This window comes from Natator depressus, chromosome 26 (assembly GCF_965152275.1).
Source record: "Natator depressus isolate rNatDep1 chromosome 26, rNatDep2.hap1, whole genome shotgun sequence".
NCBI lineage: Eukaryota > Metazoa > Chordata > Testudines > Cheloniidae > Natator > Natator depressus.
Window position 1 is genome coordinate 10866327 of NC_134259.1, and position 26584 is coordinate 10892910.

The window sequence follows — 26584 nt, forward strand, 5'->3', positions numbered from 1 at the left end:
GGTCACTTAGCAGTCATAAGAACTTAGCACTGGACATGCTTTTAAAGAGGACTACATCCCTTCAGAGTAGAGCTTACAATCTGAGCTAGACAAAAACACATACAGGGTAGGGAGCAGGGAAAGGAAGTTCACCAGGAACTTGATTGCAGTGTCCTGTTTGTTCTAATTGAAAACATATACAGAGGGAGATTTTCGAAAGCTCCCAAGTGACTTTAGTAGCTTTCAAGCATGTGGGTGCATTTGAACAGCCCTACCCAGAGTTTCTATTTTATGTTGTACTCGGTCCTAAATGTAAGGATTGTGAGATAAAGCATGGTAATAGTACCGGTGAAAGCCAATACCTGCAGCTTGGGGACAGTGAGGGCTGCTTAGAAAGTGCTCAGTGACCTCTGTGTACACTGATCTATGGTTCTGCTTCAAGCAGCAGGAAGCGCTGCTATATTAAAGAGGTGCTTCTCTCGGACAGTTAGAGCAGGGCAGTTTCTTTAAAACATGCTTATGAATAAACCACAAGCTTAGCTTCTTGACATCAAGATCACTCGGCACAAAACGGTTCGTGAATTCAAACTCTTCAGAGTAACTTCACCAGCATGCATTTTTGACCACAGACGCCAAAGAAAAACACCGTAACGGAAGGAAATGTTTTAGCTTAGACTACTTCCCATGCACTGATCTTAGGCAGCTGCAGTTCAAGGGTAGGTGTGCCTCGAAAGGCAGAGCTCCCTGCTCTTTTAGCCTCTCTAGTTATACTGAGCTGCTCTCCGTCCAAGGAATAAAACAATTCAAGCTAAATGCTAGTTTTTATTTCAGACAGGAAAGTTACTTCATTGGAGTGGAACTGAGGTCACTTATTGGTCGGAGCCGAGACCAGCGTTGTCAGATAACTAAGCTGAAATTGAAAAGACCATTGTGCATGAAGCAGCATTTGTGGGGAAAAAGTTACGATGGAGATCTCAGGGCCCCATTCCATTATCCGTACAAACACGGTAGCCAAAGTACACCCGGTCTTCCACATAAATTAAGGCGGTCGCTTCTTGGGTAAGCAAATTTCATCCTCATCATCAAGCCTTCCATATGTGTCTTGGGTTCCACGTGTGATGTGACAAATCAATTGCCAAACACAAAACACACAATGCTTAGTGCTAGCTGCATCTTCCATTATATTGCATGGGATGGATTCTATAACCCCAGTTTTCTTTAGGCTATTGGACAGATCTGTTACTCTCCTAAACAATAAAATCTTCTCCTAGAAGATAAATAAAAGGGAGAGATTTTCAAAGCTACAAAACAGCAGTCAGGCACCCAACTCCTGCTGACTTTCAGAGGGAGTTTATTATCTCTGCCATCTGTGCTTTGGAAAAATCTGCCCCTAAATCTCTGAAACATAAGAGGGGGGAAATCTAATTAAAATCTGATGAAACTTTAAATAAGTAACTAAAACGTTTGTTCTAAAGGTTTAGTTAAACATATTCTTACACTAAGGGACTAAAAAGGTAAGTTACGTTACATGAATAGCAGCAAGTTTAATGTGAAAACTGAAGTCACTGAAATTTGTGTTACAGAATCAAGGCTCATTATCGCAAGCTCTATGTTAAATTCAGGTTTTTAATAGCGTAGCTGAAAATTTAATGGGGATCTTTCCAACACAGCTTGCACCAGTGTAGCTAACACGCTACAGTCCATCTGTGCCTGTTTTCACTTCTCAGGTTCTATCGCTGAAGTGTGATCTACTAAGGATATCCTTGAACAACTGCACAACTCGAACTGACACTGGAACGGTGTTAGCGGTTAAGCACACCTAATTTGGCCTGTGTCCCCAAATCCATAACCTATCACGTGAATGCAAATCGGGTACTTCCGGTCTGCAGTTAGTCCATTGGCATGAATCAGGGATTTTCCCCATCTGCAACTGCTGAAGGCAAATTTTTTTCAGGCTCGTAAATTGCATCCATGTTTGGTAATATGACCCTGGAATGTCCTGGCCAAGCAGTGAGTTTAAAGAGCGTGGTTACAAAGCCTTAGGAATTAGAGGGGCTGATGGGCCTTTAAGCAGAGCAGTCCATCAGGAAGAGAGTAAAGGAGCATTCCTAAGAGACTTTCAAATTAAGCAGGGAAGGAAGAAAAACTAAACCAAACCGCACCACACTTCTCTACTATGGTCCACGATAGTTCAATACCACCCTGAACAATCAGGCTGCAGCATCTCACAGCCAAGATCTCTACAGCCGGGCACTGCACGCTACAGGTACGTTACTCACTCTTGTACCATGGAGGAATAGCAAAAAGAAATACAATTCAATAGAGCACAGACCTTTCCTTCCAGTGTCAACTGAGAAAGAAAAACAAGGTTGTAAAAATCCTGCCAAGTCAACTGTGACACCGCAGGGTGAGGGTGGGGGAATAACTGAAGTATATGTAGAGTAGTCACTCAGGAAGATTTCTTCCTATTGATCAATCAAGTACTAAAGATGAAAGGAAAACTTCTGATTCTTCAGCCTCAGAAGGCTCTGACTAATCAAAGGATGGGCCTGGACTTTAATGCTCCTAATGGAGTTTCTGCAGACCTGAATATATATTTGATATTACAGAACAAAGAGAAATTCGGTGATTTAAAAAAAAAAAAAAAAAAGATTTTATGTTACAAGAAATTAGCAGAGTGATGTGTAATAAATAGGAAGCAGGTCCTTAGCTATGGAAGGTGGGTTTTTTCAGTCTCCTAGGGGGCTTAGTACAGGTCACTAAGCTTTTAATGAGAACTGAGCAGCCAAGTCCCTTAAGCCTGACCTACACAGTGTTTGTACTGATACAACTATGTTGGGCGGGGGCGCAATTTCTCTACTAGAATAGTTACACTGGTACAACCCCAGTGTAGATGCACTTACACCAGTATGAAGGTGCTTTACATCAATACAGCCTATTCCCATAGAGGAAGGGGGAAATAAGCTATACCAATAGAAGGCATCTTTATACAAGAGTAACTGCCCAAACTAGGGTGGTTGTACTCCCTTATCGTACCAGGATAGCACTACCACATCTGTGTTTAGATAAGGCTTTAAGCAGCTTTGAAAGGCTGCTCCCTATGCTTTTGGCTCCAGGTTTGCCAACTCTAGCAAGTCTCACGATTCTTGGCATTTTTTCACGCTCCTGGAGTCTTGTCATTGCAGGTCTCTCAACTCAAGGAGCAAATAAGAAGAACCCAACATTTGTTGTTGTTTAAAAATCTCATGATTTTAAAGCCAATCCTGATTTTGTGCATGGGCGTGCGCAACTCTTGATTTGTCCCCACACTGGGGTTGGCAGTACGCAACTGCAATTCAGCTGCTAGCTAGCTGTATCGTCTCCGAACAGTGCTGATGGCCACGGTGATACTGTTGCTTTGACACACCTCTTGGGATAAGAAAATAAAGCCAGGGAAGAGAGCCTGCCTGCTTATTTGAAAGAGTTATTTGTAAGCCTCCAAGAGATGTACAATAGGTAATTTCTCTTTAAAAAGCAATGCTACTTGTCGGGCCATATGGGAATCTTAATTAACACTGAGGATCCGTTCTGCTCGTGGACACAGATGGCACATGTATTCTCTCTCTCTGCCTACTTCTCCCTTACCACTCTTGCCTGTTTAGATTGTAAGCTTTTTGGGGCAGGGACTCTCTCCTACTAGGTCTTCTATAGTACCTGGTACAACAGAACCCTGGTAGCAGTTGAGGCCTGTAGGCATTACTATAAATATGTATCTAAGGGCAGAATTTGGTTTGGTGTCATTTTGGGGTGGGGTGGGGGGTGAGTTATTGTACGAAATTAAAGCTGTGCAGACAGACACATTATCCTTCATGGATGGACAGCTCTCTTCTATTCCCAGGATAGAGGGTACTTAAGAGGGGCACAGTGACGGAAGATAAAGGCTGAGGTCCATCAATGCCCACTATCCTGGAGTCCTAAGAAGTCAACCAGGCATAGAATAATGGTGGTGGTGGTGGTGTGCAGGGGGGGGGGGGGGAGTGCAGCTCCCCCTTCTCTTCTGTAAGCACAGGTATGCTACCCCTGCTCTCTCCACCTGGACTGTTCCTTGGGAACTCTCCCTCTTGTTTCAATCTACTGTAACCACTGACCTGACCCTAAGAGATCGTTCAACTCCACAGAGGAAGGAGAAAATAAGCCAGGATCCCTGCCAGTACAGCATGGCTGGGGGTGGTAAATTAATTTTGGAGGAGAAATTCGATTCAACCCATGCCTGTGACTAACAATTACCCTGCCTAAATTTCTAGTCCCATTCATGCCCGCAAGAGACCACTGATAACCAGGTGACTGTGTATTTCAGTCCTGAATTACCGTAGCTTGGATTGGGTCAGTGTGACCCGAGACATTGAATCTCTTACACCGATCACTGCGACCGGTCAAAATGTTTTGTTCAAACCACTGCCCTCCCTTGCAATGAAAAGTAGCCTTAAAAAAAACACAAACAAAAAAAAAAACCCATTTTGTTCCCTTGGAATTTTTTCATTCTTTTGATGACAAACAAGAAACCCCAAAAGTCTTCAGTTTCCATTTTATCAGTTCCTGTTTCCCCTCACATGCCAGCAGTCCCCCCTTACCCTTTTTTCAGTGCCAAAATTGCAGGGGAGGGGGGAAACTAGAGAGAAAGGGGAAAACAACAAACCAACAAAATTTGGAGAAGTATTTCAGTAGCCTCCTATTTCACATATTCATAAACGCTTGTACATCTGGGTATGTGCCTTCAGTAAAGATATGGGTAAACATTCCAATATGCCCGAATATTGTGTGACTACGGAACTAAGGCCCCCCTTCAGGTGCTTACATTTAAAGCCTGTCCAGAAGTTTGTCCCTATTCAGCAAAGAACTTGACTGTTCACATGCTTAAAATCAAGCATGTGCATAACTACTTTGCGAAAGCGAGTCTCAAGGGCTGTTTTGGAACTGACTGTTAGCAAAAGAGAAAGATGCATAAACTCAAACTGTATATACAGGTCACATGTAAAAAAGCCGATGTAAGGTTATTGCAGAAGAGTATTTCTTCTTTTTTCCCCCCAAATGAAGCAGAATCTGCCTTCAAGTTCCATAACACAGTTTAATTTATGGCTTCCAGACTCTTGTGCAAAAATTCGCTTCCAATAATACAGTGGCTACTTGTTCACTGTAAGCTAGATTTGTACTGATAGGAATCGAACAGCCACACGCAGCAGAAAAATTAGCATTCTGATCAACCGCTCCATTATGATTAATCAGCAGTGAAGCCTAGAATAAGCTTATTAAGAAAAAACTTGGCTCCCTTCCCGACACAGGCACAAAGAAAAACGTTTTCGGCATGAATATTTCATTTTCCAGTATTTTAACAGATGTTTTGCTTATTTTTATACCTCGCTTGCCAGCCTCTCTTACCAGTTACATTTCCATTAGTGATTGCGCAGAATAAAAAGGGATGTGTTAAAGCAAATCCAATTTCCACTGGACTGTTGCTTTAATTTTTAGCTCAGTTTCTCCATTGGACACTGTTCCCCATTTTCCCTAGAACTATTCCTAATTTGAGGTCACGTTCTTAATGTTAAGTTATTGAAAGGAAAACAAAACCCTGCCACTAGGAGACTGTGCATCTCCGGGGCTGATCTGTGAGAGAAGATACGAGTAATTACACTGGCTGTCTAAGGCTCTCTCTTCACTGCAGGGTTAACTCAGGTGATCAGAATCCGAGTTAACCGAGCCCAGGTGGGAGCAGCTGCGCTGTAAAGCCCTACTCGATTTACTGGGTTCTCCCTGTTGTTGCATTCGTGTGAGTGTGTGAGAGAGAGTGAGAGTGAGAGAGTGTGTGAGAGAGACACACACAGTCACTGGGATGTCCAGGGGCACATCCCATTATTCAGTGAGCTGAGCCACTCTGATTCTTTCCCAGTGAATTGTGGGAGAACTGGTCTGTCCTTCCGGGAACACAGAAAAATTGCAGGAAAGTGTTGGGGGACTATAAGGACTCAAGCAGCTTAGCCTACATCCTCACTGCAAAGTGCGCTCATTCCAGCCCACGTGAAAGCAGGACCTGGACCCTAACCCTCAGCGGCTATGTCTACACTGCATCTGGGAGCAAAGCTCCCAGCCCAGGTCCACAAACTTGGGCTAGCACACTAAAAATAGCTACATAAATATTGAGGAGATGTCGTGGCTTGGGCTGGTGTTGTCAAGCCCTCCCCACCCCTAGACCCAAGCCACAAGGTGTACACAACATGAGCCCCACCAACACAAGTCTGTGGACTTGGGCTGGGACGCTCATTCCCAGATACAGTGTAGACACATCAGCCTGGCCAGCTAGTCTGGGTTTAAAGCACCACCCAACTCAGGGGAGAGAGTCTGTGGTGTGAATGGGAGGGGGATTAGGGGCAACATCTGAAGAAGCAGCGAAGTCTGCAGTGAAGACAGACCCTAAGAGAGTTATTCCTGCAGCACAAATGGAAGAGGCTCATGCTTTTAGTGCCGAAGGCCTCTGACCAAAATCGACTGATGGGCCAAGGAAGCAAGGTGGTTAAAACAAATCTTCTACAGCTGGCCAATACTTCTTGTACTCTCCCTCCTTCCCACCCCTTTTGGAAAAAAATTTAGCAGACATTAATTTAAAGAAAATATTTATCAAGTGGCTGTGCTCTGCAACTGACCCTCACCAGAGAAGTTAAACGAACGCAGTACAAAGTATGTAACCAGAATCTTATAGTCAAATAAGGAGGAGTTTCTAAAGCAATTTGTCCATGCACATTTAAAGAGATTTATACACAAACAGATGCCTACAGGTAGCGCAAGTCTGGCTCTTCTTGGCAAAAGGGACTCTCTAAAACGGTTGTCTTCCAACTAGATGTATCCACTCCCCTCGCGCCTGAGCCACCTATGCTTACTTAGCAGACGTGTGTTTGCAAGAAGTACTGCTGAGGCAATACAGGTATGGGAGAGCAAGCAAGGCACGTCCTGCCTGATGGATCGGTGGAAGTTATCAGCCAAGTTCAATTCCAGAATTCTCTTCACTGCTGACTTTAGAGACACGGGCAGCCATCTCCATTTTCAAATCGCAGGACGAGTGTGTGCCAGAAGCGGTTAGAAAAAAAAAATTCCAGAAACATGTGACCTGGGCACATTTGCCATCTAAGTCAGAGAGAAGAAGTCACTGCCGTCCGAAGGTAACCGTTCCAGGAGCTTGAGCACCAGATGCAGACCGGGGCATGCATCCTGCAAACACTTACACCTATAACTTCCTACGTGCATGCAATGGATTAGTGAAGGCAGGCGCGGGCTGTAGCTTTAAATATATGCCATATATGGGGCTAGCAAAATCCAGCAGATCAGAAACTACAGACAACCCCTCCTCTGATTATTGTCACCCAAGGGCAGGGTTGGAAGGCAATTTCCTCGTAATGGTTTCTATGAAGAGGCTTAAGAGCTGCCTGGAGCCAAGTCTACCAATGCTGCTTGCTGCATGGAAATTCAATACGCAATATGAAAAAGAGCTGGCTCAGCATGCTAGCCCCTGCCATTTGTGTTGTGCGTACTGGGCAGGGAGTTTTGTAACTGCTTCAGGCTGACAGGCCAAGAAAGCAAAATGCTTCCAACAGCATTTGGAAAAAAAGGAAAACGCAAGGGGATCGCCTAATAGAATGGGGTATCAACTCTTGACGTGCGCTCATTTAGGGGAGGCAGGATTTGGGAAAGTATCTATTTCTGTTGCTGCATTAAGGTTGCATGGCCCAAAATTTAAGCCCTGAAAGTGACCCAAAGGCACGAGCTGCCACAGCTTGAGCTGTAGCGCCAGGGTCTGTAGTTGGGCACTGCAGCCTCACATCCTCTGTGGATTGGGCAGAGACAGGGATCTAGAATCCAGACTGACCAGTGGGTTACACAGCAACCAAGGGGCACATCTGTACAGCAGAACTAGTGCTAACCAATGAGCCAAAAGGAATCAACTGTCTCGTGGCGAAGGTTCCAAGTTTAATACCTAGAAGTCTGAGACTGATCTAAAATAGCCTTAGAAAGTATGATTCAATACCAGAGTATTCTTTAAATTACTGTATACACTGAACCCTTACATACACTGTAGAGAAAAATTCCGTTAGTAGTAGTAATATCTCAATAGCACCCAAGGATTGAATCAGGAATCACTACTCCATTGTATATCCATCCCCCAACACCTACACCCACCCAGCAGGGCCAATTTCCAAAAGGTGAGGAGCATCTGTCACTCAATACATCCTGCAGGCTTTTGATATCGGCCCCAATTTTCAAGTTTCCCAAGGCATAAATCTGAAAGTGACAAATATTTCTATTAAAACCCCACATTCTGTTCTGGTTACCTGGTGTGTCGGATAACGGAAGAGGAATGAAAGGATCAGGCATAGCCAGAAGCGGAGGGCTAGTGTCCAGACTCAGAATGTCTTTTGTTTTTTCAGCTGGAGAGGCAGCAAGAAACAAGAGGAGAGAGAGAGAAAGAAAAAGCAAAAAAAATGTCAAGCAGAGAAGGTGCAGCGCTGAGACACAGATCGATCTTAACAGATTTAAAACCAGGCCTGGGGAAACCAGCTTATTTGGTTATGGAAAAAGTTAGTAATAAGACCTCCATGGAGCAGATCCATTGTGCTTTTAATTCATACATCTCAAAGTGCTTTACAAAAGAGCTATTATTCCCATTTCACAGGTGGGGAAACTGAGGCACAGAGCGATGACGCGACTTGCCCAAGGTCACCCAGCATTGGAGCTGGAAATAGAACCCTACTCTGCTGAACCCCAATCCAGTGCCAAAACCATTGAACCTGACTGCTCCCGCCCCAGAATCCACCCTATTAGGCATCATGTACTTCTCAGTACAGACGTACTGACAAACGCAAGCAAATTCACTAGCACTCCCTCCTTCGCGCACACTTAAGAGGAAAGAAGGAGAAGAGATGGAAGTTTCCAATCCCCGAGGAAGCACCAACAAAAACTTCTGTGAGGCATGCCCAAAACAAAAAACAGATCTTAGTGCAGGGAAGAGTCTATGAGGTAGGAAACCTTATAGAGCACAAAAGCCAAAGAGATCCACAGAACAATGCCAGTTATTTATTTGTATTGTAGTAGCCCAGATCAGGGCTGTACAAATTGAGGAGAGTTTCTCTCCTGAAGAGCTTACGTTCTGTAGCTAGAAGACGAAAAGGTGGGAGAAGGGAAATTATCATCCAAGTTGTACTGATGGAGGAAATGAAGTAAAGAAAAAAAAATTGCCCAATATCTGCGCAGCAGCAGAGATGGGAATTAAACCAAGGTCTCCTGAGTCCCTGCTCAGTGCCTTACCCACAAGACCCTGCTTCCTCTTGTAATATTAATACTAAGCTTGTTCATAACACTTTTCAGCAAAGAATTTCCAATGCTGTAGAGCAGGGAAGCGGTGCGGGCCGAGGGATGTGCTGGCCGCCCTTCCTGCAGCCCCCGTTGGCCTGGAGCGGCAAACCGCAGTCAGTGGGAGCCGCGATCAGCTGAACCTGCGGACGCAGCACGTAAACAAACCAGCCCGGCGCGCCAGGGGCTTTCCCTGCACAAGCGGTGGACCACAGTTGGAACCACTGCTGTAGAGGAAACGTTGAGCCAACACCTCCCAACCCTTCAAAGTGGGAGAATATTACACTCATACTTGTGTTCAGAGGGCTGAGCAAGCTACAGCGTTATGGGAAAAAGGTCTAGAAACTTGTGGCCCAATGGGAATTAAGGACACTTTGTACCTGGAATGACAAGGCCTTATCAGATGTGTGTTAGGGCATTTAAATAATAAACTTAGAGGACCAGCACCTCAATTAGTATCTCTCTGTTAAAGTCGATGCAGCGACACTGATGGAATGGACACCAGCAGCAAATCTGACCCATATTGTGTCGAGTGGCTAGGGAACGTTAACTCACTAAAGCTTCCACAGCTCTCTAGCTAGCAGGTACAAACCACTGCAAAGCTACTGAGCTCTATTATAAGCTTCTCTAAGTTCCACTTATATTTAGAAGTCATCTTAAAATGGATTTCTTCGTTTTCTCCTTCTGAGTAATTAAGATTCTAGGGTGATCTAAAATCTGACCCAGCCCCATAGCCCGGTTCTCTGATTAGCACATTACACATGCTCACAGCTAATTTACGATGCAGAATGACTGCCTGGTCTCCTGGAAGCTTGCTGACCCCTGTGGAAGTTTTAACCCAACAAATCCAGTTTTTAAATGGTAAAAAGGTCAGTGCGGAGGCCGGGGCGGGAGGCTGAAATGCTGAGCTAAACATTTTGTTTTGGGTTGCTGTGGGTATTTTCCAGGTGCCCCCATGGCTGAAAAAAAAGTGACAAGACATGCAGTAGCATCCAGCCAGAGATTTCTGAGCTTGAAGAAACTGGGTTGGGTTTTACTTGAGAGCAAGAGAAACCAAATTTTAACGAGGCCCTGATCCTGCCACAGCTGCCATTTGGGTACCCGCACGGAACCCAGCGGTGCTCCACACCAGGCTCCACGCACCCAGATGTGGTTGCAGGACCAGGTCCTAAGGAATTGCTGATCTGTGGAATCCATGCTCATACCGTCAGTTCCCACTTTCTGCATCCACCACGTAGTTTACATACTGTACTTAAGCAACCGTGCGCTCCTTCTCTGCAGCAGGGAAAGGTGTTCCCCGCCCACATACTTTTCTTTATCTTTGCTAAGTGCAATCAGCATTTTTCCCTTCATCCCATGGCAGAATGATGGCGTCAGCCTTGCCTCCTTGACAGTCTAGACAAGAGAAGACTGGTGCGGGGCGGGGCAGGAGAATAAGTCTTCAAATATGTAATAGGTTTTCAGAAAGAGGACAGTGATCAATTGTTATCCATGTCCACTGTGGGTAGGCTTAATTTGCAGCAAGGGAGATCTAAAAAAGATTTTCCTAATATCTAACCTAACTAGAAGTATCATAGAAGATTACGGTTGGAAGCAGAGGTGAAAGCAAGCCGGTACAGTCTGGTTCGGCGTGCCGGACCAGACCAGCTTCCCCAGGCCAGTGATTTAAAGGGCCCTGGGCTCCAGCCGCTGTGGGGGGCCCTGGGCCCTTTAAATCTCCGCCCAAGCCCCGCTGCCGGGCTCCTGGGTAGCAGCGGCAGGACTCTGGTGGTGATTTAAAGGGCCCGGGTATTTAAAGGCCCCGCCTCTTCCGGTTGAGGCCATGGCTCTTCCCCTTGAGGCCACGCCCCTTGCTCAGGACTCTGGAGTACCGTTAAGTCCTTTAAGTTACTTTCACCCCTGCTTGGAAGAGACCTCAGGAGGTCATCTAGTCCAACCCCCTGCTCAAAGCAGGACCAACCCCAACCAAATCATCCCAGCCAGGACTTTGTCAAGCCGGGCCCTAAAAAACCTCTAAGGATGGAGATTCCACCACCTCCCTGGGTAACCCATTCCAGTGCTTCACCACCCTCCTAGTGAAATAATGTTTCCTAATATCCAACTGAGACCTCCCCAACTTGAGATCGTTGCTTCTTGTTCTGTCATCTGCCACCACGGAGAACAGCCGAGCTCCATCCTCTTTGGAACCCCCCCCCTTCAGGTAGTTGAAGGCTGCTATCAAATTCCCCCCTCACTCTTCTCTTCTGCAGACTAAATAAGACCAGTTCCCTCAGCCTCTCCTCGTAAGTCATGTGCGCCAGACCCCTGATAATTTTCATTGCCCTCCGCTGGACTCTCTCCAAGTTGCCCACATCCTTTCTGTAGCGTATATGAAAGCAATGCAACAGGTTACCATGGGAGGTTGTGGAATCTCAGTCATTGGAGGTTTTTAAGGGCAGGGTTAGGCAAACAACCCTCAGGGATGATATAGGTAGATTTAGTCCTGCCTCAGCATGGAGGGGATGGACTCGATCGCCTCTTGAGGTCCCTTCCAGCCCAGTATTTCTAGGATTCTATATCCCATCATAGCCACTCGAAGTGGAATCACCTGGCACATCTGTCGGATTTCTCTCAAGGAGTCAGGCAAGTTTTGACCAACAAATTCCCCTGACCCCAACCGTTCCAGACTACGTCTTTGAGTATAGAACAGCTACTGTATGATGCATTATGGCTAGTAGGGAGAGGCTCCGACTTTCCTATGGACTTTAAGGAGTCTATTCGGTGTCTAACTTCCCCAAAGAGCTACCTCACGGTGTCCATTCATCCTGTGTCCATTAGCCAACTGAGATGAACTAAATGAGTTTCCCAGGCTAAGGTCTTCCATCACAGGGCATGTCTTAGTACATGTGTCCCTCCTGCCATCCTTTTTCACTTAAGATATCACGTCTGTCCTGTATTGGCTACCAAGATGCCCAAAGAGGCGACAGGCTGAAGAAACAAGGTCAGTCGAATGGATCTGGGCCTCCGGGGGGCTGCAGAAAAGCCACCGCCACTGACCACTGGTATTATCTCGAAAGAAGGCTCTTTCAGGGTACGGTCACGTGCTTACCTGATCCGGCTGTAAAGGAAGAGGAAGTGAAAGCATCTGCCTGTGTTGTCGATGGAGCTGGCTGAAAGCCTGGAATCAAGTTCTCTGTGGAGCTACCAAGCTTTTCTGGAGGTTTACCTGAAATTCCAGAATGTCGGGTTACACTTGACCGTCACTGGCTCCCATTTTGAAGCTGATCTACTTTTTTAGATTTAAAACAGCTTTAAAAATGCCACGGCAGAACATTTACTCATACTTCTTGCAAGCCATCATTCGCACATGAAGCCATGTAACTTCATCTGTGTGCTGCAGATCTGTATGCAGCAATGTAATGGCTATACCGTGGTAGGCTCATCAGGGCCAGAGCCTACCATCCTTACTCACGGGGAGCACTACCTGAGGCCTTGAGTCATCTCCCTGACCTCACTGAGAGGAAGGCACGAGCAGAGGTGACTGGGGTGGCAGACGAACACTGCATCCTGGAGGGCTTGTGCAGGAGGTCACATGCCCAGTAAAAAGTAAGAGACAAAGCTACTGGATGCACAAATGTTAACAGGTTAGTTCTGCGGGTTCTCGTGCTCACGAGAACTCTCTGTAACTGGAACATTTCAGAAGCCTCTAGCTACTGTCATCTCCCCACCGTTATGCCATTCCCACTTTCCCAGGTCCAGAAGGGATTAACGCCAGTCGCTAGCGGACGCCGAAGCTCTCCGGTAAACTCACCGTCACTCAGTTTTGCAAAGTCCTTGTTCAGCAGCTCCTCCGCCGTGAGTTTGGAGAAGTTATCGTCATCAAACGGGTTCCACGTGGAGACGTCCGGTGGGTTGTAGACATTCTGCTGCGAGGTCCTAGGGGAGCCGGACGGTGTTGTGGATGCAGACCTAGAAGCATCCCCCCCAACCAAAACATGGATGTTAGTAACCAGGCAAGTCAACTGGAAATTTTCTGAGCGCAACTGGATGAAGGGGTTGCTTGAGATGGTGGGGGTGGGGCTCAACAACCCTGGGGCTCACTTCCAGTTTATGTCTTGTTATTAAAGCACATGCTTCAGTCAGCCACCAGCAGTGGCCAGGAAGGGATTTTCCCTGCCCGCCCCTCCCATGTGTTCTGGGAAATTTTTTGATCTCCTTCCTCTGCAGCATCAGAGATGGCCACGGCTGGAGATGCGACACTGGGCGAGATGGGTCCAGGCTCTGCGGTGGCACAGACCATTCTCTGTCTCAGGTGTCAGCTGGCTGGTTCTCGCTCACATGCTCAGGGTCTCACTGATAATCATATATGGGGTCGGGAAAGAAATTTCCCCCCAGGTCAAATCCGCAGTGATCTTAGGGGCCTCTTGACTTCTCCTCCAGCATCTGGGTACATCCCATTTAATCGTTTTCCTGCCATTGAGGGGCCTTGAGCGTTGGTGCACCTTAATCCCGCCTATTCTATGTCTGTGGCACATAATAGTTTAGTCTCCTAATGGTCTTGTTTCCATTGGTGGGTTTAGTGAGCAGGTGCTGAGTGGTATTGGTGGCCTGAGACATACAGAAGATCAGCTAGAGGACCTAGTCCTCCCTTCCGGCCTTAAACTCTGACTCCCTGCAATGGAGGTGGTCAGCCCAGATGATCATAATGGTTCCTGCTGGCCGTAACATCTATGAACTTTTTGCACGAGTTGCTTTTCCTTTTAACTCACACTACACGCGTCCCCCAACCCAAGTCACAGCCAGGTCTTTGACAGCCTTCATAAGAACTGGCATTAATCTGGTATCGTGGAAATAGCTGTGAGACCACAAAACAAGGGGTGGGAGGGAACAACAGGGCATTAATCTGACAGCTGCACCGTGGGCGCTGGCAGTGAGGGCGGAGGGGCTGGTGAAGACGGGCAAACAACAAAGTAAACAAAACGGTGGGAGCCAAGCACTGCCATGTACACCAGGGCTTGCACCTACACACTGTTCTATTTAGAATTCAGTGATGCAGGGACTGGGTTCGTCTGACCTGCCAGTGTAGTGCCTAGTGTACTACTTGCACCGGGGATACAGACAGACAGACACATATTAGGGCCTCTGTGCTCTTCGAGTAGAGGTTTTCAAACCATGGGGGGGCACGGAGGAACATTTGGGGGGCCAGCAGCAATGCCAGGAAGCTTGTGCCAGCCCCACGTGGCCACCTCCATCCCTGACTCACCTCAGTGGGCCAGCACCAACATCTGCCACGGCCAGGCGGATTTCCACTCCCAGCAGCCTCCGTGCCCCGGCTCCGCCCCCAGAGACCGTTGCACATGCCCTCCCCCACCCAGAAAACCCGAGGCGGGGGGCAGTAATTGGCCCTGCCCTAACACTGCAGCCTGGCCCGCTGCTGAAGAAACCTTGGCTGTACCAGTCAGTCAGTTACTATCTGTGTATTTGAAACTTCCAGATGTAGGTAAATTAAAGCAGTGTTAAGGTCTGTTAGGTTTATGAGTAGGCTATCAAGTATGCTTTTGCATGCGTCTATTTTTGTCTGGGTTTGCGGGATGGGGGACTCAACCACAAATTATAACTCAAAAGGCAAACCGCTTCATTAGGGAACCCTGTCGAAATGCTGTATTGTAACATGCAATAAAAAACTGTATCCAACATATGTGGCAGCCTCCAGATTTTACAGGTTTGATGGTACGGATGAAACAGAGCAGATTCTTTGCTGCATGCGCCGTGTTCATAATATCGGTCAAAGGATTGCTGGGGTCCCATGCAAAGCAAGATCCAGAAGCTACGGATAACCTTCTTGCCCACCGCGTAGTCCATAGGGGGCGGGGGTCCCAGTTTGCTTGGCACATCGAGAGAGCCGAAGCAGTTGGGATTTTCTCCTTCTCTGGGCAAGGAAGAGGCTTTGGGGCATGGTAGGGGCGGGAGGTACCCAACTGGGGTTCCCAGATGGGCTGACTCAATCTTCACTTTCTGGGCATTCCATTCAAGAGTCGGACAAACAGCATCTCTTCCCCCCCTCTGCCCCCCATCATAAAATTAACAGTCACCTACTTGGACTTGTTGAGACTGGCCTCAGCAGCAGCTGCCTGCAGGAGCTGGGTAGATTTGCTGACCGGGACCCCGAAAACCGCGCTGTGCGTCACGTCGCTCAGAATCCTCCTGTGTCCCGCGCGCTGAGTCTTGGGGGAGGAGGGAGGGGTGAGGGAGCCCAGCTTTTGCCCCTGGACAGCTGAAGGCGGTGTTGTTTGTGGCTTTTGCTGTTGCCTTATCGGGGCCTGCTTCTAGGAAGGGAAGCAAATGTATAAGCTACTCATCCACGAACAATGGCTGGGTTTGAAGAATTACTGTAGTCCAGGGCCCTGACCTCACACAGCACAACGGAACAGGGGAAAACTCAAAGAGCCTCACTGACCTACAGTATTACGGTCCCATTTAACCATAATCACAAGTGACAACACTTCCCTCCCAGAGCACCAGCGCAGCTAAGGGAAGATAGATTCGGCATGAGCTGCTAGAAGAGAAATGGCAGCTGCCACATAACGAGGCATAACGGTTCACAACCGGGGCAGAAAAATTCTCACCAGAGAGGCCAAAAGTCTTGTCGGCTGGGCGGACGGGTTAGAGGTTGTAGCGGGAGAGGATTAAGGAGCAAAATATCTGTGAGTGCTAGCTGTTTAACAGGGGTTGGAGCCCCATGGATTTAATGGGATTTCCACAGAAACCTTGGATGTAATAGTTTCTTCACAGCTCAGGATACAAATTTCTTCCAAAACACAAGCCAGCCACATGTTTCAAGCCCCCATCCCAGGTTGTCAGTGAGTACAGAACCCAGAACCTCCAACACTGAAACCCACAGCCGAGCACTTGAGCCAAAGGAACGACTCGATTAGCGGGTAGCAGAAGTGGGCTCTTATCTTCTGTGGCTCAGACAGTGGGGGGATTCAGGACATAGCCAGCATGACACAAAACTGTCCTTCAGCTCTGGGAACCAACACTATTAAACATAACCAGAGTACACAGAGCTTGACCAAGGAACAAGGAAGGGCTGGACAGGAGGGAGTGGGGTAACAAAGTGTGTGAAAGGTCTTAACAGCCAGAGGGGAAGGAACTGCATAGGGAGGTTCAAGGGTGTCATGCCAGTCCCTAATGTTTTCGATACAAAATTGAAGACAAGATGGGTCAATTCTGAAGCCTTTGAAATGAGAAAACTTCAAAAGGCTCCAGAGAAGGAGTTTCGTTTTCTGACCGCCTCCCTCCTGCGAGGTACATATACATGTACACCCACTAAGAAGACTGTGGCGTTAAATAATCGCCCGATTTGTCACCACTTGGTTTCTAAGTCAGCCTGCCAAGCGTGACTTCACAATCCAGCTGTAGCTCAATCCCCATTTTAAAAAGGGAAAAAACTGGAGTGTGGAAAGAGATGGGAAGTCTGTCTATTTTATTCCCCAAGTCTGGGCATTTCTGTTCTGCCTCTGCTCCAGTATGCAGCAGCATCTTGGTCCATCTTCAAACCAGGAAAGAGACATTTCCCTCTGTTCCTCTGGAACAACAAAAAAAAAAAACTACGCACACGCAGCATGGAGTTTGATCGCTGCAGGGTCACATGTGGAAGGCAATCAAGAGCAATCTTTTCCTCCACCTGCTTCATTTTAAGCCTCGAATTGCACTACAGTGAGAAATGAGTTGGTCTTGACCATTTCCAATGCACCCACCTTATGTCGTTCTCTGTAGGTCACAGTAAAACATAGTGTGCTCAGGGAGGGAAGGGCTGTACTGAAATCTCGGCAGAAACATACATGGCTCGTAATATCAAAAAACTTTATGCAACATTAAAAGGCCTTGTCAGGGCCACGCCTGGCATTCTCTGCCGAGAGAGCCTGCTACGGAGAGATGTCGTCTCACTGCTCATTTTTAAAATGAGACACTTAATACTTTTTCCTGGTTGCTGTAGGAATGGGAACTGCCGTGTATTTAGCCTTTTGGGGGATGGGGGGAATTTTCACACTGGATTGTTTTATTAAAAAGTTAAGATTTTCACGTAATTGAATTGTGTCAAAGGATCTCCAGGCACCTTCAGAAAGGCTCTTTAATAAGTCTCAGGAATTTACTCCTCTAAGAGGAGTGGAATCATTCATAGATTCATTCATAGATTAAAAGGCCAGAAGGGACCACTGTGATCATCTAGTCTGACCGCCTGTATAATGTAGGCCAGAGAACGCCCCAAAATAATTCCTAGAGCAGTGACTCCTGATTTTGGATGCTTCTGTTGGCAGATGCCCAAGTTCATGGCCCGTGTTTACTAGATGATCACAATGGTGCCTTCCTGCCTTGGAATCTAGCAATCTACGACTCCTTAAAGTGGACTGATTTTCAGGGAGTGTTTAGCACCTGCCCTCTGGGGAGAATACAAAAACACACCCCCACACCCATGTCCCTAAAGCATCCGTTTGGGCACTCAATTCTAGTCACTTTTGACAATCTTTGCTGAGGAGACTAATGCTGGCATGTTTTGCGGGGGACAGCGCTACCCACTGACCTTGGTCAGCCCACTCCAGGAGAGAACACATCAGTTTTATGCCATACGTTAGCATTACCTCTGCATAAACGTGTCTGGACGACCTTGTAGGGAAAACCCTTCGCCGGCTCCTCATGGGGCACATTGTTCAATCAGATTTTCAGAGCAAGGGGCTAAGAGTCAGGAATCCTGCGCTCCGCTCTAATCTCAGATAGTACCCCCCCTGCTGTAGTAGCCGTTTACCTCACAAAGTTGTAACGACAGTATCCTCACACACTCCTGTGAAGCAGGGCCGTGCTGTTACCCCTACTGTACAGAGGGGGAAACTGTGGCACAGAAAGCTTAAGTGATTTGCTGTGCCACAGACACTCTCTGCGACTTGGGCAAGGAACTCAACTCAGGTTTCCCAAGTCCCAGGCTTGTGCCCTCCCCACTGGGCCATCTTTCCTCTCCTGACTTGCAGTATCCGTCTCTGTGCTGCAGTTCCACCCCCCCCGCCCCCATCAGTGACAAGCGTGTGATGCCTCTCATGCAGGGTTGAGCAGCTTTGCCGTATGTATTCAGGGACACTTAATGCAGGTTAAGTCTATTCTGTACAAGAGAGGGAAAGTTATTCCCCTCCCTTCTCTCAGCTCACCCTACACCGCTCTGTTACAGAAGATCCAACTTCAGCACACCCGGGAGGCAGTTTCCACAGAGAATCCAGCACGCTCTGGTCGGGAAAAGCCCAAAACAAAACCTGTCTCTTGGAAAGCACCTTAGAAGCAGCAAGACGGGCTCCCACAGCTAGAGCTTGGTACCAAGGACTGGAATTGCAGGCCTCCTGAGAATGCCTTATTCCCTTGCCCCTCTGGGTTGAATCCTGGGGGACATAAAACCAGGATTACGTCCCCCACACAACTAGCCAGGCAGCTCGCGAGCTGGGTCTGTGCCCGGGAAGCGCTTAGCGTTCCTGCAGGGAGCAGCACTTGTACTGCACTTTCAGTCCTCCCCCTCCCCACCACTCACTCCCTTCTCTGCAGCTTTCAAGGCCTCGCTGGTTCTTACCACTGGCTCCTGCCCAGGTGCTGGCTGGGCGGCAGCCTGCGGCTGGGGCGGCATTGGAGCCTGTTGCTTTGGCGGAGCCGCCGCGACCGCCGTCTTCTGCTGCATGGCTGCCTGCTGCGCGATCAGCTGCTGCTGGTAATAGTTCTGCATCAGTTGCTGCTGCGCCGGCGCCCCCTGCTGGATCACCGGAAACGGCGACACCGCTGGCTGCGCCATCGCTTGGTACTGCGGCACCGTGACAGACATGGAGAGCCACGGCAATTGGGGAAATAAAAAACAAGCCATGACTACTTCGAGGCCATCTGCAAAGGGCTACTAGGAAACTGGAGTTGTGCCCTAAAACGTAGAAACCTTTTCTATTCCTTCCCACCTTTATCAAATGTTCAAGAGATGAAGGTCTCCTCTTTCCTTGTTTGGCGGGTATCTTCATGGCAGGACCCCGAGTCAACACACCTACCTGTTCAAGTTTAAGAAAGGCTTCCCTCGACCACGTGTCAATCAGGCATTAGGCTTATACGGAGGTTATATTGGGTACACCTACACAGCAAAGAAAAGCCTGCAGCTGGCCTGTGCCAGCCGACTCAGGCTCACGATGTTTGGACTTGGACCCGTCTTGCAGGGTCCCAGAGCTCGGGCTCTAGCCCCGAAGTCTACATAGCACTGAAACAACCCTGCTAGCCTGACCTGGCTAGCACAGGCCAGCTGCAAGTGTCTAGTTGCTGTGTAGACATGTTCAGCATAAACATCCCTTCCCCTGTTTAACAATCAGGCCCGGTCTTGAATGGGGAGTTTTGCACCTGCACTGGGCCCCATTTGACATTAACGTACTAGTCTATAGCACGGATAATTACAGCAACTTCGTCACAGAGTACGAGAGTAGAATTAAACACATATCGCTTGGCCAAAGGACAAGCCAAGGGGACTATAACACTCCATAGGTAGCTGCTTAGATTGCACGCAGCAGCCTTGATGAGTCAATGGATGGGTGCTTTTCTCATGCTGGGTCGAATGACGGCAATTGTTCACCAAAACACCCCACTGTTCAGATGGACTAATGCAATTTGTCTGGTGAATTATCGGTGAACTTTTTCTGGCTAGTTACGGAAGTGGGCGATTGGCTGAGAAAGATCTTCCAGTGTTGTATGCAGTGATGTTATAGCCACGTTGGTCCCAGGAAGTTAGAGACACAAGGTGGGTGAGGTCATCTCTTTTAGTGGATCAACCTCTGTTGGTGAGAGAGAGGGAGAGAGACGCTTTTGAGCTTGCATGGTGCTTAACACAGACCAGAAGAAGAGCTCTGTGTGGCTTGAAAATTGTCTCTCTCTCACCAATGGAAGTTGGTCCAATAAAAGATATTCCCTCACTTACCTCATCTCTCTAGTTGGAAGAGAGACTTTCCAAAAATGGTGCAAATCAACTGACCAGCAAATCAGTGTGCAGCATTAGCAGTCGCCGTGCTATGGAAAAGTGACACGTAAGGCCAAGACAAGGTCCTGCCGCTGGAGGTCACGAAGGCCATCCCAGCGCTTTTTTGGCGGAGTCCCAACTTCACTAATTCCAAGCAGCCTACTTAAGAATTCCCTGGTCTGTTGGGTAGGGCTCTGGCCTCGGCGGCAGACGACCAAGGTTCTGTCCCCAGCTCTGTCGGTGCTGGGACACCCTGGGCAACTCACTTTGCCTCTCTGTTCCTCATCCTGCCTCCCACCCTTCGCCTTGTTTAGCCTGTAAGCTCTTCAGGGCTGTTCCCCGCTCAGCTACACGGCACAACCCAACGAGGCCCTGATAGTGCCTTGAGTCATCAGCTGCTAACAATCGAAAAGAGAATAAAGAAACCTCCTCGTTCCTCTTGCACTTTTGTGCCTCTGCTGAGAGCAGGTTGGAGACATCTGTACTTGCCACCTTGCGGCACCGTGGCCCAGCAGAGGCGCTGGACGCACGGAGAAGCGGCCATGCTTACCTGCTGGGCTTGCCTCATCTGCTGTTGCTGCTGCAGTAGCTGCTGCTTCAGGAAGAGCTGCTGCTGATGCGGAGGGGTGGCCTGCGGCTGAGTAGAAGGGACTGGCGACGGGGCTCCTGGGGTCTGCTGAGGAGCGGGCGGCTGCTTGGGCTGGGGCTGAGGGGCAGGCTGTGGTTGAGCTTGCGGAGGCGGCGCTTTAGGCTGCTGAATGCTTGCAGGAAGGGAGGGCTGGCCACTACCCAAAGCAGCAGGGCCTGCCACTAAGAGGGGAAAGACAACGTAAGCAGAGATCAGAGCATGCAAAGGTCCCGCTGCCCGGCAGAGCTCCAGCAGGGTCCAGGAACAATGCTTACGCTCGGCCTCCCCTGAGAGAAGAGTCCTAAAGAGAGGGAGCATCCTATTGTTCTTCAGGAGCATCCCAGGGGGATGTAATAGGGAATTGTATCCCTGGCTATAGAATGGTTCCAAAAATCCATAGGTTCTCAGCTAGGCTGTCCAGGGTCTCAGAGCAGGTCAGACAGCACCAATGATTTTCACAGGAAATTTAGGGTTTTGGGAAGTTTCCTGTGAAAAATTCCGTTTGACAAAGGAAAAAAAAAAAAAAAAAAAAAGGAGGACTTGTGACACCTTACAGACTAACCAATTTATTTGAGCATAAGCTTTCGTGAGCTACAGCTCACTTCATCGAATGCATACTGTGGAAAATACAGAAGAAGATGTTCTTATACATACAAACCTTGAAAAAAAAAAAAAAAAAAATGGGTGTTTACCACTACAAAAGGTTCTCTCCCCCCACAAACCCACTCTCCTGCTGGTAATAGCTTATCTAAAGTGATCACTCTCCTTACAATGTGTATGATAATCAAGGTGGGCCATTTCCAGCACAAATCTAGGTTTTAAGGAGAGAGTGATCACTTTAGATAAGCTATTACCAACAAGAGAGTGGGTTTGTGGGGCGGGTGGGGAGAAAACCTGGATTTGTGCTGGAAATGGCCCAACTGGATTATCATACACATTGTAAGGAGAGTGATCACTTTAGATAAGCTATTACCAGCAGGAGAGTGGGTTTGTGGGGGGAGAGAAAACCTTTTGTAGTGGTAAACACCCATTTTTTCAAGGTTTGTATGTATAAGAACATCTTCTGTATTTTCCACAGTATGCATTCGATGAAGTGAGCTGTAGCTCACGAAAGCTTATGCTCAAATAAATTGGTTAGTCTCTAAGGTGCCACAAGCCCTCCTTTTCTTTTTTCGCGAATACAGACTAACATGGCTGTTACTCTGAAAGAAAAAAAAAGTTTCCAAAAACACACACACACACAAAAAGTGTTTCTATGTTACTGTCAATTGAAAAAAAAGCTTTACCAAAGGATTTTCAAGATTTCATTTAAAAAAAAAACAAAAAACCCAAACTGTTGGCCAGGATCAAAGAGTTCTGCAAAAAGTTTTGGTGGCTAGAAAAACACACACTTTTTCCCCCCCCCCATTGAAAAAGGTACCAGCTAGCTCTAGTTCTTAGACTAAACTTCCTTAGAAGCCTATTCAATTTCTGTAAGACTATCGGTTCTCTCTGTACTCGGTTCTACAGAATTTTTGCCATAGGACTGAAGTGTTGGAATGAATTTTATTAGGCAAATTCAAGGAGCTTCTGAGCATGCTCAGGTTCTGTTCTATGGCTTTTGTAAAGCGGCCACGACTCACCTTGTGGTTGGATGACTGCTTGGGCTGTGGGCCTCTTTCTAGGGGTGAGGGCTGGCTGAATAGGCAGAATTCCAGGGTTGGGTTGTGTCTGTCCTGCTTTAGGTCTCTGACGTGGAGCTATGGATGTTTCCATTGGAGGAATGGGATCAGTCAGCCTGGGTCGGGGGAACAAAACAAAACATAACATGAATAGAAGATAAACTGCTTCCAATTAGCTGCTTGAATGAAAAATGTTTTACTGGGCTACTGAACACCATGGACAGGGATTCCCAAGACAGGACACTGCTATGGTTACATAGGTCTGACAGACATAAGGTAACCATAAATCAGAGCCATCTACATCAAAAGCCCGTTAGATTCCCATTAAGGAAGGCGAAGGAGCAAAGAACTAAATTTACCTGCAAAGTTCAGGCAAACCAACATTCTAGCCCAGTGGCCAGTAATAACCAGATTATTCTGTAAAAATACTATTACTTAATACTTACACAGTGCTTTTATCAGTAGATACCGAAGCGTTTTACCAAGATCAGAGAGTATTGTTATTCCCACTTTAAAGGGGAGACTAAATGAGGCCAACAGCGGAAGGGACTTGCCCAAGGTCACCAAGCCAGGCAGTGGCAGAGAAGGGAACCGACACTATACCTCCTGATTCCCAATCTGCTGCTTTACCTGGTTTGCGGAACTCCCTCCATGACCATGCAAACTGGGGAGGGTAGCACATAGCATTGCTCCGACTGTTGCCAACAGTGCTTAAATAGCAAGTGAATAATCAAAGTGAAAGACACACACACTGGAGCAAATATACATGAGTCATTCCTACGCAGGCTACTGCAAGTCATTTGGAAGTTGAAACAAATGCACTTGCAAAATTAATCCAGCACGTTCATTTTGCCTTCTCTTGTGATTATGGCTTTTCATCTTGCTGGGCAGCTGGAACTTGTCAAAAATCGCTTAATGCATTCAAAATGTTTGACACAACATACTATTTAAATTTGGACTTTTTATAGATTTATGGAAGAGCAGATGAAGGGCATAATGAATTCGCTTTATGGCAGCTGGCATCCTCCAGCAGAACTATATAGATTGGCATCTTAAAAAGTACTCTTAATGAACTGTGTTGGCTTCAACCAAAGTATCAGGTACTATACTTTTCCCTTCATATTTACCATCCCATAATAACGCAAACCCGCAGGGCACTACTGTGCTATGCGGCGCTCAAGACATCTTAACGTCTTTCAGTATTTTTTTGATTGCTGAGCTAGATAAGAAATTACTCTATTATTATTGAAGCTCGGGTATAAAACAAAAAAAACTACTACTAAGGGAAACTTCTGGGGCTAATTGCCAGTAGGTAGAGGACATCACAAGAGGCATTCTTTCAGAGTCTGATTGTTATCTACATAGGGCTAGGAATATACTAGTCACTCTGCAGTAAATATAAAAGATGTACTCAGGGCCCTGAAGAGTTTACACTCTGATCCGAGTCATGACACAACGAACGAGGCTATTAGAACGTCAAGGAGCAGAAAAAACACATGCATTACAGCAATATGCTCCCTATGTGGTAGATTCTCAATCCCTGGCAGACTCCAGATCTTCGCTGATTGTCATGCCAAGAGATATTCTAGCTCCAGCAGAAGCGCTGGGTGAAGTTGTCAGGCCCATGTTTTGCCGGAGGTCAGACTAGATCATACTGGGTCCTCCTGGCCTTTAAAAAAAACCTACCCAAGTTGATGTGGTTGCTCTGCAGGTTTATACTCTGGGGGCCTGACCCAAAGGCCACTGAAGTAAAGAGGAGTCTTTCTACTCATTTCAATAGGCTCTGGATAAAGCCCTTAGTAGGGATGCTGCAGTACAGACTGAAAGCTTTGGCATATGGACTTCAAGCTGTTACACTGAAACAGTGCCATTAGTTTACAAAATCTAGCAACTGACTCAGACGCAGCATTGTGCGTACGAGGAAAGAACTCTTTCATCTTGCCATTTGCTGTCTTTCACTTTAATGGGCATTTTTGTTTTAAAATTACAAGTCCCAGGATCACAGTATAAACCTCAATCTATTTCTACCGGGTGAGCCAGAAGAGAACACTGGTGGTTTTTTTTTAAAATGGAAACAGTTCAAAATCTGAAAAGGCACAGATGAAAAGAGAAATATGTAAAAGACAGATGCTCTTACCTGGCCTTTGGCTGGCTCTTTTTTGCAGCTGCTTCACTAGCTTTCACTGGTTCTGGGAGCTTGGCAGGCAGCGGAGAATTCTGAAAATCCAAAAACCACTGGGTTTACTACGCAAAGTAGACATCATGCAGGATTGTAGATCAAGTTTGCAAAAGAGCCGCAGCAAAGTCAATGGGATTTAGGATCCTAAATCAGTCAAATTAGCTCATTTTTCAAAAATGACAACTATCCCATCATTAATGGCCTAGGGAAAGAGAGCATGGAAACCCTTCCAATGTTAAAAACGACAGACAACCTTATAAATCGGGACCAAGTCAATTTTATAGTGTCTGGTTACCGTTTGTGGAATTTGAACACAAATATACAAACAGAAGGTTGACATGACACAAATGGCTATTTTAAAAGGTAACAAATATAGATTAATGAATAAAATTTGTTAATATTTGTATGGAAACTTCACACACATTAACTATGACAAAATAAAAAATTGAAAATATGCTCCAAACAAGAGAAATGTAATCAGAAGCGGAATGGAAAAACCAGGAAGTCTCCAAACCATTATTTTTAGGCGACTGGATGAAAGTTTTGTACCACCCAAATATTCTTAACACAGTATAAAGCACCTGTAAACCACAGTTTTGAATTGGATTCTAACAAGATATACTAAATAACACCATCAGGTGACTGTATTACGTTTACTGTACATTTTAAATGGAATTTGGCTAATCTCAGTTAACCAGGCTATAGTCACAAACCCAACTGCAGTACAGATTACATACGCTATGAAGAATTCGCCTGGAAATCAGTTTCACAAGCATGGTCTAGTTTGCCATGTACACATACACCTCTATAGAAGGTCCCCATGACAGCCTTGTACTGGTAAACTGGGCATGCTAGTAAATAAGAGATTTGCCAGGGCTGGCGTTGGGGTTTCCCCACACACACACCATAGGGAGTGGAGAACCAAACCAAACCAAAAAACCAGCATACGCTTCTGTTAATTATAGGCCTGGGAACCCACTGATGCAATAGGCCAGTTTTCCTGATTTTCAGGGTCGCCCCCATTTTTCACACAAACGACTGTAGCACCACCCATTGTTTGTATAGTAGCCCTGCAAGATTTCCATTACTACTTACACTCATGTAAACACCAGGAGTACGTAGTCATTTCATGTTGCTTAAGTATCAGCTGGAAAAGATGAAGGCCTAAATTTTCTAGAGGAGCTACCGCTTTTTGGGGGACCCTAACTTGAGCCACCACCGAAGGGTCTGATTAATCACTTTGGAAAGTTTCAACGTAAATGCGTAAGAGACAGAATCTATTCTGAAATGTATCTATACTGTGAACTTCCCCACCTCCCTCACACCTGCAATGAACAAGCTTCCAATATCCACAGAACGAAAACACGGGCAGCATCCCAACCCTTCCCTACACACCCCACCTCCCAATACCACAAAGACATTAATGAAGAGAGAGTCATTGCTGGTGTAGTGCAATACACAGAAACCGCCCCCCTACACCACTCTTGTACTTTGCTGCAACGTTCTTGGAATCCCATGGCCTGTCCTCTTTCTGGGTTCAATCATTGCGACCTGCCTTTGTTCCTGTACCAAAACTGAAGTGCACATAAAAGAAGGGCACTTAAATGCATCCCTCCCTTCTCTCCTTCCAAGAGACAGGTTTTCACTGCCTCCTTTGATAACACTCAGCCGGAGAGCATTTGCTGATTTTTCTTGGGCCTGTAGATCCAAACCTCCAGAGATTTATCCTTCCTAGCCTCCCGCATTTTCACATCATATAGAAGCTGTCA

The 26584-nt window shown here is 46.8% G+C and overlaps 1 protein-coding gene across 6 annotated transcripts in view; it reads right to left on the minus strand.

Annotated features, from left to right (window-relative positions):
• The window catches only part of AAK1 (AP2 associated kinase 1), a 118443-nt gene that overhangs the window by 20019 nt on the left and 71840 nt on the right, over positions 1–26584 (minus strand). For 3 of the 6 annotated variants that reach the window (XM_074940163.1, XM_074940167.1, XM_074940168.1), the window contains exons 10-17: positions 24774–24853; positions 22598–22752; positions 20898–21157; positions 18941–19165; positions 15427–15656; positions 13142–13299; positions 12440–12556; positions 8334–8429 (exon numbers count right to left, since the gene is read on the minus strand). In XM_074940163.1, coding sequence (XP_074796264.1) covers positions 8334–8429; positions 12440–12556; positions 13142–13299; positions 15427–15656; positions 18941–19165; positions 20898–21157; positions 22598–22752; positions 24774–24853 — 1321 coding nt within the window. The remainder of the gene's footprint in view (positions 1–8333; positions 8430–12439; positions 12557–13141; positions 13300–15426; positions 15657–18940; positions 19166–20897; positions 21158–22597; positions 22753–24773; positions 24854–26584) is intronic. The other 3 variants (XM_074940169.1, XM_074940166.1, XM_074940165.1) reach the window with 3 other exon arrangements.